General features: G+C 39.7%; 1 protein-coding gene across 1 annotated transcript in view; it reads right to left on the reverse strand.

The window, feature by feature from the left end:
- Positions 1–18,793, reverse strand: part of LOC150087619 (Golgi-associated plant pathogenesis-related protein 1-like) — a 54,967-nt gene that overhangs the window by 16,732 nt on the left and 19,442 nt on the right. Inside the window, exons 3-4 of the mRNA XM_090369829.1 lie at positions 10,610–10,730; positions 6,688–6,777 (exon numbers count right to left, since the gene is read on the reverse strand). Of these exons, the coding sequence (XP_090225955.1) occupies positions 6,688–6,777; positions 10,610–10,730 (211 nt within the window). The remainder of the gene's footprint in view (positions 1–6,687; positions 6,778–10,609; positions 10,731–18,793) is intronic.

Genomic DNA, 18,793 nt, shown 5'->3' on the forward strand with positions numbered 1-18,793 from the left:
GGCCTCCAAATTCCTCAGACATCAATCCCATCGATCATCTGTGGTGTATGTTGGAATAGCAACTCCAATCTGCAGCGTCTCAACTGCAGACCTTACAGGAGTTATGTGTTGCTACCAGATACCACAAGACGCTTTTAGAAATCTTGCAACGTCCATGCATCGCCGAGTATGAGCTGTTTTGGCTGCACATAGAGGACCAACATCATATTTGGTTGGTGGTCATAATGTTTTTACTGATCGGTGCGTATATATCACATTAGCCAGGTGACGCAAGGAAGCTTGAGACTTTTGCTGCAGCAGCCAGAAAAAATTTCTAAGTTACCCTGAGAGAGAGAGAGAGAAGTAGAAGGGAATCACCAGCAAAGAAGAATGATGGTATCCAGCTCAAGACCCCCTGGGTGTGCCAAGCCCATACTCACTAGATGTGAGCCCCTGGGGTAATATATATACAGGGTGTCTCAAAAATACACGGCATAACTCCAGGAATGAGTTCCTTATGTAGACAATTAAAATATTTTATATCAACATAGTTCCTGAAATGCTTGGTTTCCGAGTTTTGAAGGTCTATGTATGACACTTAACTGTTCACATCACTGTATAGTAATTGTTCAAAATGTCCACTTTCTGCCTGAATACAGGCTTCACATCGACATCTCATGGACTTGCGAAGACGATGCCAAATTCCTGGCATGTTTTGTATTGTCTCTCAACCTGCCACAATTCGATTTTGAAGAGTTTCCACATCAGCTACCAGAGTCGAATACACCAATGACTTGAATTGGCCCCATAAGAAGAAATGTAGTGGGTTTAAATCAGTGAGCGTGGTGGCCAGGCAGTTGGTCCACCTCTCTACTTTAAGAGTCGTAGATCTTGGTCGTCCTCTGTCCGCAGCATGAGGTGTAAAGGTCCCATGTTCACAAAGGCGGCGATGGATACCTTCAAATGTTTTCCTGTCTGGACATCATTCTGGGAACCTTTCGTGGTACAAACAACGAGCCTCCAGAGCATTTCTGTCTGCCAAACCGTATATAAAGTGCATATCCACTTGCTCCTGATTTGAGAACATGGTCGGAATGGAAAACCACCAGATTCTGTCAGTACCTTGTGATGAAGGAAATCACCTGCGGGAGATAAGACATTCCGGTTAATAACTCAGGAACAAAGCATTTCCTGAACTATGTTCGACCCCAATTCACAAAGGAGGATCAAAGGCTGACACAAGTAATTATAGACCTGTGAGCTTAACTTCTGTTCCAGGAAAATTAATGGAGGCACTGGTTAAAGAAGCACTACAGGATCATTTAGACAAGACTTCAGTTATAGCTCAGACACAGCATGGTTTTGTTAAGGGGAAGTCTTGCCTGACCAACTTGATTGGATACTATGATGCAGTCACAAAAGAACTGGATGCAGGGAATAACTTTGATATTATATACTTGGATCTTAGAAAGGCTTTTGATACTGTTGCACATGGAAGACTGCTACACAAATTGGAGCAGTGTGACATTGGAGGCAAATTGCTGCTATGGATAAAGGGGTGGTTGAGGGGGAGAAGACAGAGAGTGGTAATCAATGGACACTGCTCATCGTGGACTAATGTTATTAGTGGAGTCCCTCAGGGCTCAGTGTTGGGTCCATTATTGTTTTCTGTATTTATAAATGATATTGATGATGGTATATCAAGCTTAATGTCCAAGTTTGCAGATGATACAAAGGTTGGCAGGGTTGTCAAGGACACTACTGACACTATGCTGCTGCAACAGGATCTGGAAAGGTTGAGTAGATGGGCTGAGAGGTGGCAAATGAAGTTTAACATTGACAAATGTAAAGTACTACACATGGGAAACAGCAACCCCAGAGCAACGTATCAACTCTGTGGTACTACACTGACAGTGGTAGAGAATGAAAGGGACTTGGGGGTGATTGTGCAGGCAGATATGAAGTTCTCTGAGCAGTGCAGACTGGCTGCAAGAGTAGCTCATGGAGTATTGTCAATGATATACAGGAATTTTTCCAGCAGGGATAAGGAGGTGATTATTCCATTGTATAAGGCAATGGTCAGGCCACACCTAGAGTACTGTATACAGAGCTGGAGGCCTCATTTCAAGAAGGATGTAGAGCTGCTGGAACGAGTACAGAGAAGGGCAACAAGATTAGTGAATGGAACAAAGGGGTGCTCTTACGAAGAAAGGCTTAAGTTTTGCAAATTACAGTGTCTGGAGACTAGGCACCAGCGAGGTGATCTGATAGAGGTGTATAAAGCCTTGAATGGTTTAAGCATGCTCAATGCTGATGGGATTCTTCCTCTAGCCCAGAAAAATCACCTGAGAGGGCATAAATTCAAATTGAGGAAAGACAGATGTAGGATAGACGTGCGGAAATTTGCCTTTAGCCAGCGGGTGGTTGGTTGGTGGAACAGACTTCCATCCCTTGTGGTGGAGGTTGATAGCCTAAATAAGTTTAAGGCTCAGCTGGCCAGGTATTTTGAACGAACAGAGGGGTGAAGTGGAAGTGGGTTTTTTTTTTTTTTTTTTTTTGGCTGATGCTGCATAAGCTTGCTTTCTTGCATCAAATGCCTCTACTAATGCTAATGCTAATGCTATGTTGATATAAAATATTTTTATTGTCTACATATGAGGAACTCATTCCTGAAGTTATGCCATGTATTTTTGAGACACCCATAAAAATTCTTTGCATCATTCGTGGGATTTGAACTCGGGTCTTTTCCACCTGGTGTGAAAGGACAGTGATTATACCCACTGTGCTATTACTCACAAGGGCTGTGGTGAGTAAATTTGCATGTGCAACTCAATCTTGAGGGGTCAGAGAGAGAGAGAGGGAGAGAGAAGCAAAAAGCAGATGATAGTCGAAAGTGATTTAAAAAACTATAATTGGGCATATTTTTTGTCAGAAACTCCTTTTAGTCAACAGATTCTGTCAGTACCACCAGATTCTGTCAGTACCTTGTGATGTTTGTCTCTGTGATTGCGAAGTATATACTCCTGATGCATTCAGTATGCAGAATTCTTTAAATGTTTTGTAACTTGCAACACAAGTGTCTTAGGGATACAAGATAAGAGCAAGAGTGATGGCCATCACATTTGACCAGATTGTGCAACTTTGACATGCAGTATGTAATTTCCAAAAGTTTCCAAAAGTAATCACCAGCAAAGAAGATGAGTGTTGATTACTTTTGGAAACCACTTACATCCTTGACTTCCTGGAATGCAGATATGACGGCACTGCAGACATCAATCAGACACCTGACAAGAAAGAGTGTATCTTTTTCTTGTCTCTTTCAGTCAGACTGCCAGCCAAATCTAAAGGAAAAGTCCAAAAGATCTCTTAATGAGGGTAGAGAAAGAGCTTACTGTTTTTGTTGAATAAAGTAAGTGAGATGTGTTACACTTTGCCCATGGTGAAAAAGAAATTTTTCTTTGTAAAACTAAAACACATCAGGCAGCATTAATGTTTCAATTGCAGCTTCATAATATACTATTGGCAAAAATTCAATTTTAAGTGTTATTTTGAATAGCTGCAGTTGGTAAAGGCAGCTAAAATTTTGAAAGAAATATTACCTCACATAATCCATTAATAAGCAAAATTTTATGTGAGGTTTCAGCATAACACTGATGGCTGGCTGGCTGCCTTGTTATTGATATGTGAAACCAAGTATTCTGAGAGCCTGCTGAAATATGCACTTGTTTCATCGAATAAGCTTTGGTGTATTGTTCTAGATCTGAATTCGCTGCTGTTCTCTCTCTCTCTCTCTCTCTCTCTCTCTCTCTCTCTCTCTCTCTCAGAAGTATTTCTGAACTTAGCCACCTCAATGCATATTCTAAATAAATAAACATCTGGGGTTTATTCTCTAGATGGCTAGGACCATCTACATATTTTTTCTAACTGTATATGTACACCGATGAGCCAAAACATTATGACCACCTATGACCACCTACCTAATATGATGTTGATCCTCCATGTGCAGCCAAAACAGCTTGTACCTGGCGAGGCATGGATACTACAAAATTTCTAAATGTGTCTTGTGATATCTGGTACCAACATGTAACCAGCAGATCCTTTAACTCCTATAAGGTCCGTAGTTGAGAAGCCGCAGATCAGAGTTGCTATTCCAACACAAATCACAGATGCTCGATGGGATTGTCATCTGGGAAATTTGAAGGCCTGGGCAATACTTGGAAGTCTTCCTCATGTTCGGCAAACCAGTCTCGAACAATCCGGGCGGTGTGGCATGGCGCATTATCCTGCTGAAAGATGGCACTGTCAGAGGGGAAGACCGTTGCCATGAAAGGGTGTACCTGGTCAGCAATGATGTTTAGGTAGGTGATAGACATCAGGGTGCCCAGCACATGGATGACTGGACCCAGGGTATCCCAGCAGAACTTTGTCCAAAGCATGACACCGCTGCTATCACCGGCTTGTTTTCGTCCCACAGTGCATCCAGATGCCATCACTTCCCCAGGTAAACGATGCACACGTACCCGGCCGTCCACATGGTGCAACAGGAAATGTGATTCATTGGACCAGACGACCTTCCAGTCACTCAAGGTCCAGTTTCGATGCACACGTCCGCATTGTAGGTGCTGTTGCCAGTGAACCGTGGTTAGCATGGGCACTCAGAGTGGCCTGCGGCTACGCAGCCCCATTTTCAGCAGGGTTCGATGTACTGTGTGTGTTGTGACACATTACTTCTGTCACCAGCATACCAATTACTGGCTAGTTGCGCCACAGTCACCCTTTTCTTGCAACGTACCATCCGGGAGAGCCTTCGCTCACCTTGAGCATCGATGAGCCGTGATCGTCCAACACCTCACCAGCGGTCGTGGGTTCCCCCTCCTTGGACCACTTTCAGTAGGTACTAACCACAGCTGACCGTGAGCATCCCACCAGCTATGCTGTTTTGGATATGCTCTGACTCAGTCATCTGGCCATTAGAGTTTGGCCTTTGTCAAACTCACTTAAGTTCGCTGCCTTTCCCATCTGAAGAACAAGTGTAACACTGATTAATGGAGCTCAGTATCAGGTGTTTTTTATATCCTGTCCTGACCAGAGCATGGGCCGTAGTTCACCAGCAGTTGCTTTGATTTGCATAACGACTCGTCGGTCTTAATGTTTTGGCTCATCAGTGTATATTTAATTAAGGGCAACCAGGGTTTTTTTCCTTCCCTCCCTGGTGCCACAGTTTTCAGTAGATCATACAATTTTCATGGTAGGGCACAGGCTTGAGCCTGAACCTTTCATACTTGTTGCCATGCATGCTAACCATAGCCAGTCCAAACAACTATTCTTTTCCTTCCCCATTTTCACTTGGAGGAAAAATGTGGAATTTGACATATTTTTCACCTAGCCAATCATCTATCCCTACAGTGCCTTAGAGCCACCTTAACACAAGGAATAATAAAAATAAATAAATAATAATATCCCTACATATGAGCATAACTTGAAATACTGCAACAGAAATACAACATCAGAATTTCACTGATTATTTGAAAATAAAAACTGTAGAAATTGTGTGAAAGAGGATGATAAATGGTTAGCTATTAACTATGATTTAAAGAAAATTAAAAAGACAAAATTTTAAATGTTTATTGAGGTGAATCACATCGATTTACACTTAATACTGTGGCAGCATTTCAAGGCTCAACTGAACCCTGTCATCAGGCCTATAGGGGAAATTAACACATGAAATAAATAAAATTAGCAATTGTAGGGTTATAACAAGATTGATGCATTTTGCAACTGATTTCTTTTATGAGATAATTTTCTGGTTTATGAAAAAGAATGAGCTGTGCTTTATTCATATCTAATGGTAATTGTGAGAAAGGGGAATGATCAATCGTAATGTAACCCACAGTTAGATACTCTGTACAAATCTGAACTCCACATCCTACTATGGAATACTGTTTCCACAACTGGGGTGGTGCCTCCAAAATCTCTCTCAGGCTTCTAGATTCCATTTAAAAGAGAGCAGTCAGGTTAATTAATGACTCCTCTAATAGAGTCTCTCCACTCTGTCTTATAGATGTTCTGTTTCTGCTGCATGCCTTTTCTATAGATACTTCCATGTGCACTGTTCTTCTGGGCTTCTATAATTCCACCTCCCCCCCTCTCTTCCAAAGCAGTCCAAACATATGCCTCAAACAGTCAACAATCTTTTACTGTCCAACTTCAAACTCACAGAACCAACTTTTCTTCTTCCCCATTTATTCTTTCATCTTTTGTTTCTGGAACAAACTCCCTTCACAAGCATTTCCTGAAAATTATGATTTACAGAAATTTAAGTCTAATGCCAATAAGTATCTTCTAAAACCTTCAACCCATGCACAGTACTGAGGACTGTAAGTTCTAGTACCTTTTGTGTTTAAGGTTGTTATAAAAAAAAAAAAAATGCTAATTTGATATCTTTCACATTTTAACTTCCCCTATAGGCATGATGATGGTGTTCAGTTGAGCCTCGAAACATCATCAAAGTATTAAGTGTAAATTGATGCAATTCACTTCAATAAACAGTTAAAACTATAATGTGTAACAATGCTTTTAATTTCTTTTAAAACTGCAGCAGTTATTCTATTATATTTAAAATAAGTTTCTACCCTTCTGAAAAGGGAATCTTTTTGATACTGTTGGGGATAATAGTTTGTGATTCAAATATTATAATTGTTTACATACCAGTTTTCATAATGTCCTTAATATCTTTCGGTTCTCTTTCAAATTTATATTCTTTGATTTCATTATACCACTGATCAACAATTTCTGCACCTGAAAGAAGAACATAGAAGTTGAGTAAACAAATAGTCTTGGTTTTATCGAACTGAGACATTGCTGATGATGTTTAATTAAACTTTATAGCTTCCTTTATTTCCATTTTGATATTATTATTATTAGCCATATGATTCAAGGAAGCCTGAGGCTTATGCTGCACCAGCCAAAAAAAAATTGATGAGTTACCCTGAGAGAGAGAGAGAGAGAGAGAGAGTCAGAAGTAGAAAGGGATCACCAAGAAAGAGAAGAATGGTGATATCCAACTCAGGACCATGGGTTTGCCAAGCCCTTGCTCACAAGATGTGAGCCCCTGAGGTAATTCAGTGTTCTGAGAAAAATTTTGTCTCACTCTAAAAAAAAAAGAGTGTAGATCGGTTATCTGAGCTTTGGTATACAAATAGGTAAGAGTAAATCAGTGGTTAAACTACCCTATTGACAGATTTGCCATGGGGGTACCAGAATTTATAGTGATGCTACTGGAATAAAGGCAAGAAACTACAGAACAAAAGATCTCTATTTAATCTGGAAAGCTAGCATACATCAATATGAAGTACAATCCTCTGGCAGCCATGCAAGCCACTAAGGGTACTAGTATTGATTTAAAAAAAAAGTACCTTCTGTAGTTCACAGTATTTTTCTGCATTCAGTTTAATTGTTCCATACCACTGTTATGGTCTGGACTGGTTGATGCATGGTTCAGAGTCCCAGACTCTCTTTATAGGTCCTGAGTTGCAGTATATTAGTGATTGCAACGACTCTTTCAGCTAAAAAGAAACGATAAATATTTTTTTTTAAATCATTTATTATTTTAAATACAGCCATTTCAATGTTTATCCCCTTCAAAGTACCCTCCAGCTTCTCCTATGTAGCACTCCATTCGTGATTTCCAGGATCTGAAACAGCAGCAGAAGTCTTCAGAAGATACTACCTTTAATTGCTGTGTTGTGTTCTTCTGAATGTCTCCTTAGTCCTCAAATCATGTTCCTTTGAGGTGGATTTTAATTTTTGGGAACAGAAAAAAGTTTCACAGTACGAGATATGGCGAATGAGGCGAGTTTTCCAATGTTGTGATCTTGGTTTTCGTTAAAAACTCTCTCATGCAAAAGAGGAATGTGCATCATGGTGCATTGTCATGATGCAAAAACCATTTTCCGATTTTCAGATATTTTCATGAAGTCTTCTTAGTCAGCCATCATATTGACGTTCCTTTCCCTCCTTTCTTTTATATCCTGATGGAATCTCTATGCTGCTATTCACTTAAACTACCTGAATTTCTAGAGTTGAGAGGAGAATGCAAAAAGTGTATCTCAACACTCATATTGCAGCCTAGTTTTCTGAACTTACTCAGCATGTCATGATCATTTCATAATTTGTTTTTATTGTTTCCCAAAAAAATTGTGTCAGTCCAAGTGTCTCTTTCAGTTTTGTTCGTGGATTCCTCAATACAGTCTAGCAGCAGTTTGCAGATTAAAGGTCCAACAAAAATTCCTGCTTTGATATTTTTTTGCCTCTAAGAAATCAGGATTTAGTGTAAACATATTTGAAACAATTTCCATCTTTATTTGGGGTTTGGATAAAGACCTAGCTTGATATGCAAAGCGTGCTTTGTTTTAATCTACTAGTAGCTCTTTAATGTTCTTTGAAACGGGTGTCAGAGATTACCACAGTGACCACACTTTATAAATAGCCTCCACTGTGTTAGGTGATAGAAAGTTCAAAAAAAATTTATAACTGAAGAAATATTACAATATATCTTTGAGCCTTCTTCAGAAAAATGAGAAACCAATTCTTTTTTCATAGTCTATACCATGAAAAGACTGTTCCAGAAGCCAGCACATTCTTGGATTTTAGTCTTCACCCTAAAAGTTCTGCAAACCCTTTAGGTAGATTCAAATCTGTCACAAGATCATTAAGTTCATTTTGTATAAATAGCTGTGTCAGGAATTGTAAATTTATTCATAAAAATAGCTTATCACATCTTCTAGATCACAAATTTAAGATTCAAGATTTAATGGCATATCAGTAATGGCAAATGATTCAAACTTATACAGCATCAGTCAAAAAAAATAAAAAAAAGCCAATACTTCCCATATCATATGTCCATTCCTTTTAAACAATTTGACCAGTTGTTCCTCCTTAAAATTATTCAAACTACCCACCTCTACAATACCATATGGGAGTTTGTACCAACAATATACCACCCACTTGCTGAATGCAAATATCTGCACATCTACCTTACACCCATCCTTCCTCAGTTTGAACCTATGCCCCCTTATGCATGTAGTCTAAGCAAGAGAGAGGATTCCATCAGCATTGAGCCAACTCAATCCATTCAAAGCCTTAAATACTTCAATCAGTGACATGTGCCTAGTATCCAGGTACTGCAGTTTGCAGAACAAGCCTTTCCTGGTAAGAGTACCCTTTTGTTCCTCTCACTAACCTTGTTGCTCTTCTTTACACCCATTCCAACAAAGCCACATCCTTCCTAAAATTAGGCATCCAGATCCGTATGCAGTATTCCATGATGTGGTCTATTGTCTTATACAATGAGGTAATCACCTCCTTATCCCTAACAAATTCCTGTATATCATTGACAGAAACCTGTTTGCAATGCCCAAAGAACATATCTGACTGCACAATTACCTCAGGCCTTTTTCATTCTCCACTGCCCCAAGCATAGTATCACACAGTTGGTACGTTATGCTGGTATTACTGCTACCTAGATTACTGCAGTACCTTGCTTTCAACATTAAACTTCAATTGCCATTTCTCAGCCCACCTGCCTGATTTGTCTAGATCTTGTTGCAGTAGCATACCCTGTTTACTGTGATTAATCACCCTGCCAGTCTTTGTATCATCTGCAATCATCACTATCATTAATAAATGTAGAAAACAATGGACCCAGGCCCGAACCCTGGGGGACTTTGCTAATAACATTAGTCCACGAAGAGTAGTGCCAACATCCAGGTGTCAACATTATGACCAGTGGAAATGGTACCAGTAGTTCAGGTTCTTGGGGTACTGGCCTTATAGCTGAAGTAATCTTATTGAGGTATCCAATGCTCTGCTTGTTCTTTGCATTATAACCTGTTACATTTACAGAACAAAAGCAGCAGTCATTAATATTATACAAAATTCTCTCCACATCATGGGAATGGCAAATTTCACAAATATACATTTTTCACAAATGACGTTATATCCTGCCTTTGTTTGGCCACAACGTGGTTACTGCAAATATGACAAAATATATTTGGATTATTCACACAACCATGAGTTGCCATTGTCAAAGGCAAAAAATATGAAAATCACATTAGAACAGATACTAGTTAACACAACTGCACCAGAAAACAACTGAACATGGAAGAAACATTTTGCAGGTTTATATAGCTAACCAACTTGGTCTTAGCATGTCCATGCACATCTATACCTGTCAATCACAAAGAAAGTAGTCTATACTTCATTTTGGAATTTGTACCTAAGAAACATTTCTTCCTCTTTGTAATTTAGTTATTGATTTAGTTAAAGAAAATCACCTACCAAACAAAATATTAGTCTCTGCCTCCACAAAGAGACCATATGCAAAATAAAATCATCGTATTGTTCTCAGCTGTGGCATAGTTATGCTTCTGATGTTTTGATACAGATTTTGTGATCGCTAAGAAATTACATAATCTCTAATAATTATGTGAAATACACCATTTTAAACTTAAAATCTCATTTTTACATGCATTCATATCAACATCCAAATGTAAAAACTCATTTTTACATTTAGATGTTGATATGAAATTTCAGTTCATGTGGTTATAAAAATATATTATGTCATCCTTACCTGTAATTGGGAGTGAACCACAGCTCACAAACAGACTCTCACCAAACCTCCGATCTGGATGGTGTTCAATTTTTCGTTGGCTCATAAGTTTGTCTGCCCATTCTTGAGCAAATTGGCATAACTAAGAAAAGCAAAGGAAGAAAACAGCATAATTTAGATATAATATAATAAAAATCTGCATTCTTCTGTGTTGTAATGAATTTAACAGAAAAGAGATCAGGAGTGGCATAATATCAATCACTGTACATTTTTTTGAGCTAAAGTAACAAAGTTTTGAGATAATTTTAAATTACAGCTCACTACATTAAATAAAATATGTTAAATAAAATAAATACAGCTCACTCGTTAAATAAAATATACCAGTAATTAGTATGTACTAGACTATGAACCATTGCAAACTGGGAGTCTAAAATGCTGATGGAACAGATATTCAAGCGGACTGAATTTTGGTGAAGTTCAGTCATTTTGCAACAATCAAATACTCAGTTTTTACCTTCACAATGATGGGACTGTTAGTAACGCTGAGTATAATCAACACATCAAAGGCAGATATTGTTGGGATAGCAGAGACGTGGTGTCACACAGATATCAGGAATGCAGAACTGGAATTTGGGGAGTACAATGTGTACAGAAAGGATAGACAGGATAGGAAGGGATGAGGTGTTAAGCTGTTAATAAAGAAAAACATAAAATAAAAAGAAGTGCATCCAGTTGATATAGATGAACAGTGCACTGTTCAGTCAGTTTGGTGTGACATAAGCACTGCGAAAGCAAAAATAAGAGTAGGAGTGTGTTATAGGCCTAATGAGTACAATGAACAATTGTACAGAGAAATAGAGTGGGCTAGTAAATCAGAATGTCTTATAATGGGGAATTTTAACTTCCCAGATATTGACTGGAACTTGTGGATTGGTCACTCACACACTAGTAAGACTTTTGTGGATTTATTGGATGATTGTTTTCTGCAGCAGCATGTTCGAGAGGCAACCAGAGAGGGTAATACTCTTGATCTGGTTATCAGCAGTGATCATTAGTGTATTAAGAACTTGCAGATAAAGGAACCACTAGGTGGCAGTGATCACAGTGTACTGATGTGGGATTTACTTAAAGATATAATTACCATCAGGGGTAAAGGAAAGGGTTTTTGCTTCCATAAAGGTGACTACAGTGGTCTCAGACAGTTTTTAAATTCTGCACAGTGGGATCAACTGATAATGTTATCAACAGCAAATTCTAAGTGGGAAGTATTCAAGGAATTAATCGTGGAAGCTACTAAAAGTTTCATACCTTTTAAGAAATCTTGTTCAAGGTTTAGGCCTAAATGGTTGTCAAATGAACTAATGAGACTCGTGGCAGAGAAGAAAAATACATGGGATGCATGTAAATTATCAGGTGACATAGAAGCCTATGGCAGATATAAGCTAGTCTGTAATCAGGTCACAAAGGAGGTTAGGCAGGCGAAGGCAGATTACGAGAAATCTTTGGCAAAGTACGCTAAGAAAAACAGCAAGGATTTCTTTACTTATATAAACTCTAAAAGGAAGGGGATGAATCTGATTGGTCCACTTGATATCGATGGTTCGACTGTTGATGATCCTGCTCAGATAGCAAACAAACTGAATGAGTATTTTGCATCTACATTCACACATGAGGAGTTATTAAGAATCGAAAATGCCAGGTTATCAAATTGTAGCAGGGTGCTTAATGATTTGGTAATAACTGAGAGCAAAGTGGAGGAGAAATTGTTGAAGTTAAACATAAGAAAGGCACCTGGAGTGGATGGGATCTATCCAGTTATATTAAAGGAAGTGGCACAGCAACTAAGCAAACCATTACCCATAATTATGAGAGCATCCTTGGACTCAGGGGAGGTCCCCACAGACTGGAGATGTATCCCCAATTCACAAAGGAGGGGGGGGGGGGAAAGGGTGACACGAGTAATTACAGATCAGTTAATTTAACTTCTGTTCCGGATAAAATAATGAAGTCACTGGTTAAAGATGCATTGCAGGATCATCTAGACAAGTCTGCAGCAATAATTCAGACACAGCATGGGTTTGTTAAGGGAAAGTCTTGTCTGACAAATATGATAGGATACTATGATGTGGTTACACAGGAACTGGATGCAAAAAATAATTTTGATATCATATATTTGCATTTTAGGAAAGCTTTTGACACTGTTGCGCATGGAAGACCATTGTACAAATTGGAGCAGACCGGTATTAGCATTAGCATTAGTAGAGGCATATGATGCAAGAAAGCAAGCATATGCAGCATCTGCATGATCGTTTCTAACTGCCCACCGTGCAGTTATCATAAGTAACTCAATTAATTTGGAAGGCGCAATATGGCCTAAGTAGCTCTTGCGCCAGAAAACACCACAACAAGAACAAAATATGCAGCATCAGCCAAAGAAAAATAAAAAAGAACTTCCACTCCCCCCCCCCCCCGTTCGTTTGAAATACCCTTAAATTTATTTAGACTATCAACTTCCACAACAAGGGATGGAAGTCTGTTCCTCCAACCAACTACCCGCTGGGTAAAGGCAAGTTTCCGTATTAAGGGTAAGTTTCTATAATGGATAAAAGGACGGTTGAATGGGAGAAGACAGAGGGTGGTATTCAATGGGTGCTGCTCTTCGTGGACTAATGTTATTAGTGGAGTCCCAGAGGGTTCGGTGTTGGGTCCTCTGTTGTTTTGTATATTTATCAATGATATTAATGAAGGTATATCAGGCTTAGTGTCGAAGTTTGCAGATGATACAAAGGTTGGCAGGGTTGTTAATGACAGTAATGGCAGTGTGCTACTGCAACAGGATCTAGATAATTTGGGCAGATGGGCTCAGAAATGGCAACTGAAGTTTAACCTTGACAAATGCAAAGTACTGCATATGGGCAGAAGTAACCCCACAGAAATGTACCAACTGTGTGGTATTACACTTAAGGTGGTAGAAAATGAAAAAGACTTGGGAGTAATTGTGCAGTCAGATATGAAGTTTTCTGAGCAATGCAGACAGGCTGCCAGGGCAGGTCATGGTGTTTTGTCAATGATATATAGGAATTTTGCTAGTAGGGAAAAGGAGGTGATTGTCCCTCTGTATAAGGCAATGGTCAGTTCACGCCTTGAGTACTGCGTACAGGTCTGGAGGCCTCATTTTAGGAAGGATGTAGACTTGCTTGAGCATGTACAGGGAAGGACAACATTGGTGATGGGAATGAAGGGATCCTCCTACCAAGAGAGGCTTGAGTTCTGCAAATTGCAATGGCTGGAGACTAGGCACCTGCACTGTGATCTGATTGAGGTGTATAAGGCCTTGAATGGGTTGAGCATGCTGAATTCTGATAGGATCCTTCCACGTATTCAGATTACAGACCTAAGGGGATCATAAATTCAAATTAACAAAAGACATTTATAGAATAGATGTGCGGAAATTTGCCTTTAGCCAGCGGCTGGTTAATTGCTGGAACAAACTTCCATCTGTCATTGTGGAAGCTCATAGGTTAAATCAATTTAAGGAGGGAATGGTGTGATTTTTTTTTTTTTTTTTTTTTTTTTGGCTGATGCTGCATAAGCTCATACACTTACTTTCTTGCATCACATGCCACTACTACTTCTGCTACTAATCGCATGTGCAAGTCCTGAAATATTACTTGTGGTGCAGTACCACTACAATTGTAGTGGTATTGCACCACAAGCTTGAAGTGGTAAAACCCATGTTTATTCTCCAGAGCAAAGCTCTGGAAATCCCCATCTCCTCCATCATGCAGTATGATGATGTCTTTTGAGGTTATGATGTACATCATGGTGAGATCCAATCTTCCTTATAGCATTAGCATTAGTAGAGGCATTTGATGCAAGAAAGCAAGCTTATGCAGCATCAGCCAAAATAAAAAAAAAAAAAAACCACTTCCACTTCACCCCTCTGTTTGTTCGAAATACCTGTCCAGCTGAGCCTTAAACTTATTTAGGCTATCAACTTCCACGACAAGGGATGGAAGTCTGTTCCACCAACCAACCACCTGCTGGCTAAAGGCAAATTTCCGCACATCTATCCTACATCTGTCTTTCCTCAATTTGAATTTATGCCCTCTCAGGTGATTATTCTGAGCAAGAGGAAGAATCCCATCAGCATTGAGCATGCTCACACCATTCAAGGCTTTATACACCACTATCAGATCACCTCGCTGGTGTCTAGTCTCCAGACACTGTAATTTGCAAAACTTAAGTCTTTCTTCGTAAGAGCACCCCTTTGTTCCATTCAATAATCTTGTTGCCCTTCTCTGTACTTGTTCCAGCAGCTCTACATCCTTCTTGAAATGAGGCCTCCAGACCTGTATACAGTACTCTAGGTGTGCCCTGACCATTGCCTTATACAAGGGAATAATCACCTCCTTATCCCTGCTAGAAAAATTCCTATATATCATTGACAATACACCATGAGCTACTCTTTCAGCCCGTCTGCACTGCTCAGAGAAATTTATCTGCTTGCACAACCACCCCAGGTCCCTTTCATTCTCTACCACTGTCAGTGTAGTACCACAGAGTTGATACGTTGCTCTGAGGTTGCTGTTTCCCATATGTAGTACTTTACATTTGTCAATGTTAAACTTTATTTGCCGCCTCTCAGCCCATCTGCTCAACCTTTCCAGATCCTGTTGCAGCAGCATAGTGTCAGTAGTGTCCTTGACAACCCTGCCAACCTTCGTAACATCTGCAAACTTGGACATTAAGCTTGATTTACCATCATCAATATCATTTATAAATACAGAAAACAATAATGGACCCAACACTGAACCCTGAGGGACTACACTGAAAACATTAGTCTATGACGAGCAGTGTCCATTGATTACCACTCTCTGTCTTCTCCCCCTCAACCACCCCTTTATCCATGGCAGCAATTTGCCTCCAATGCCACACTACTCCAATTTGTGCAGCAGTTTTCCATGTGCAACAGTATCAAAAGCCTTTCTAAGATCCAATATAATATCAAAGTTATTCCCTGCATTCAGTTCATTTGTGACTGCATCATAGTATCCAATCAAATTGGTCAGGCAAGACTTCCCCTTAACAAAACCATGCTGTGTCCGAGCTATAACTGAAGTCTTGTCTAGATGGACACTGCTCAACTTGGACTAATGTTATTAGTGGAGTTAGTTCCTCAGGGTTCAGTGTTGGGTCTGTTGTTGTTTTCTGTATTTATAAATGATATTGATGATGGTATATCAAGCTTAATGTCCAAGTTTGCAGATGATACAAAGGTTGGCAGGGATGTTAAGGACACTACTGATGCTATGCTAATGATGCTATGCTGCTGCAACAGGATCTTGAAAGGTTGAGCAGATGGCAAATGAAGTTTAACATTGACAAATGTAAAGTACTACTTATGGGAAACAGTAACCCCAGAGCAACGTATCAACTCTGCGGTACGACACTGACATTGGCAGAGAATGAAAAGGACCTGGGGGTAATTGTGCAGGGAGATATGAAGTTCTCTGAGCAGTTTTAGACGAGCTGCAAGAGTAGCTCATGGTTTCTTGTCAATGATATACTGGAATTTTTCTAGCAGGGATAGGGATGTGATTATTCCCTTGTATAAGGCAATGGTCTGGCCACACCTTGAGTACTGTATACATGTCTGGGGGCCTCATTTCAAGAAGGATGTAGAGCTGCTGGAATGAGTACAGAGAAGGGCAACAAGATTAGTGAATGGAACAAAGGGTTGCTCGTACGAAGAAAGGCTTAAATTTTGCAAATTACAGAGTCTGGAAACTAGGCACCGGCAAGGTGATCTGATAGAGGTGTATAAGGCCTTGAATGGTTTCAGCATGCTCAATGCCGAGGGGATTCTTCCTCTTGTTCAGAATAATCACCAGAGAGGGCATAAATTCAAACTGAGGAAAGACAGATGTAGGATAGATCTGCGGAAATTTGCCTTTAGCCAGCGGGTAGTTGGTTGGCGGAACAGACTTCCATCACTTGTTGTTGAAGGTGAGAGCCTACACAAATTTAAGGCTCAGCTGGACAGGTATTTCGAACAAATGGAGGGGTGAAATGGGAGTGGTGTTTTTTTTTTTTTTTTTTTGGCTGATGCTGAATAAGCTTGCTTTCTTGCATAATATGCCTCTACTAATGCTAATGCTAGATGATCCTGCAGTGCTTCTTTAACCAATACCTCCATTAATTTTCCTGGAACAGAAGTTAAACTAACAGGTCTATAATTACTTGTGTCAGCCTTTGATCCTCCTTTGTGAATTGGGGTCACATTTGCACATCTCCAGTCTATGGGTTCCTCCCCTGGGTCCAAGGAAGCTCTCGTGATTATGGCTAAGGGTTTGCTTACTTCCTTTGCTGCCTCCTTTAATATAACTGGAGAGATCCCATCCACCCCAGGTGCCTTTCTTGTCTTTATCTTCAACAATTTCTCCTCCACTTTACACTCAGTAATTACAAGATTCTCTAGCTTACTGCCAGAGGTGTATTCAACTGAATAACTCCTCATGTGTGAATGTCGATGCAAAATATTCATTTAGTTTGTTAGCTACCTGAGCAGGATCATCAACAGTTGACCAATCGATATCAAGTGGACCAATCTGATTCATCCCCTTCCTTCTAGAGTTTACATAAGTAAAGAACTCTTTGCTGTTTTTCTTTGCATCCCTTGCCAAAGATTTCTCGTAATCTGCTTTCGCCTGCCTAACCTCCTTTGTAACTTGGTTACAGATCAACTTGTATCTATAATAGGCTTCTGTGTCACATGTTAATTTGTATGTATCCCATGCATTTTTCTTCTATGCCATATGTCTCATTAGTTCATCTGACATCCATTTAGGCCTAAACCTTGAACAATATTTCTTAGTTGGTATGTAAAGCCTAGTAGCTTCCAAGATAAGTTCTTTGAATGCTTCCCATTTTGAATTTGCTGTTGGTAATATCATCAGTTGGTCCCACTGTATAGAATTTAAATACTGTCTCAGTCCATCGTAGTCGCCTTTATGAAAGCAATAACCCTTCCCTTTACCCCTAATGATAGTTACCTCTTTGAGTAAATCCCACTTCAGCACACTGTGATCACTTTCACCTAGTGGTTCATTTATTTGCAGATTCTTAATGCATGAAGAATCACTGCTGATAATCAAATCAAGAGTATTACTCCCTCTAGTTGCCTCCTGAACATGCTAATGTAGAAAACAATCATCCAGTAAGTCCACAAAAGCCTTGCTAGTGTGTGAGTGACCAGCCCCCAAATTCCAGTCAATATCTGGGAAATTAAAATTCCCCATTATAAGACTCTCTGATTTACTGGCCCACTCTATTTCCCTGTACAGTTTCTTATTATACTCATCAGAGTCATTAGACCTATAGCACACTTCTACTCTCAATTTTGATCTCCTAATGCTTATGTCACACCAAACTGACTCGACACTGCACTGTCCAGCAATGTCGACTGGCTTCACTTCCTTGGATTTTCTGTTTCTTAACTAATAGCATGACCCCTCCTCCCTTCCTATCCTGTCTATCCTTTCTGTAGACATTGTACTCCCCAAATTCCAGTTCTGCATTCCTTATATCTGTGTGTCATCACGTCTCTGATATCCCAACAATTTCTGCGTTTGATGTTTTGAGCAATACCTCAAATTCATCAAATTTATTTACTAAACTCCTAGGATTGGTGTACACGCAAGTATACATGCACCTGTTTCTATTCTTAGCTACCCTAACATAACCCATGTGTTTACTTGTACTGCAATGACTCCCAGCAGTCTCTGAAATATCCTGCATCTTGTTTTCCAGGCTTCTGTTCATTCCAATAGAAGCAGTGCAAGAATCTCTTTCACCTCTGCCAGTAGCTACTGTTAATCTATTAGTCTTTGTCTCCCTCCAAGCTAGCAGTTTTCCGACCCACCTAACACTGCCTCGATAGTATCAGCAAATATTCTTGCACCCTTTCTATTTAAGTGTATCCCATCCTGAAGAAGCAGTCTCTCCTGTTAACAAGTACAGTCCAGGCTGAAAAAAATTCTACCCCTTGAGCCTTGCACAATCTTTCCAGGGCCGAATTGATTGACAAGGCTCTCATCATATACTCCCTCCTATCGTGTCTGGGCAGAATTGCAGACACTTTCTTAGTTCTTATAGTTCTGTAAGTTACAGACACTTATAGTTCAAGGTATAGCCCTAAAATGA

The sequence above is a fragment of the Mastigoproctus giganteus genome, chromosome 3 (genome assembly GCF_048544385.1).
Source record: "Mastigoproctus giganteus isolate SK-2022 chromosome 3, ASM4854438v1, whole genome shotgun sequence".
NCBI classification, from domain to species: domain Eukaryota; kingdom Metazoa; phylum Arthropoda; class Arachnida; order Uropygi; family Thelyphonidae; genus Mastigoproctus; species Mastigoproctus giganteus.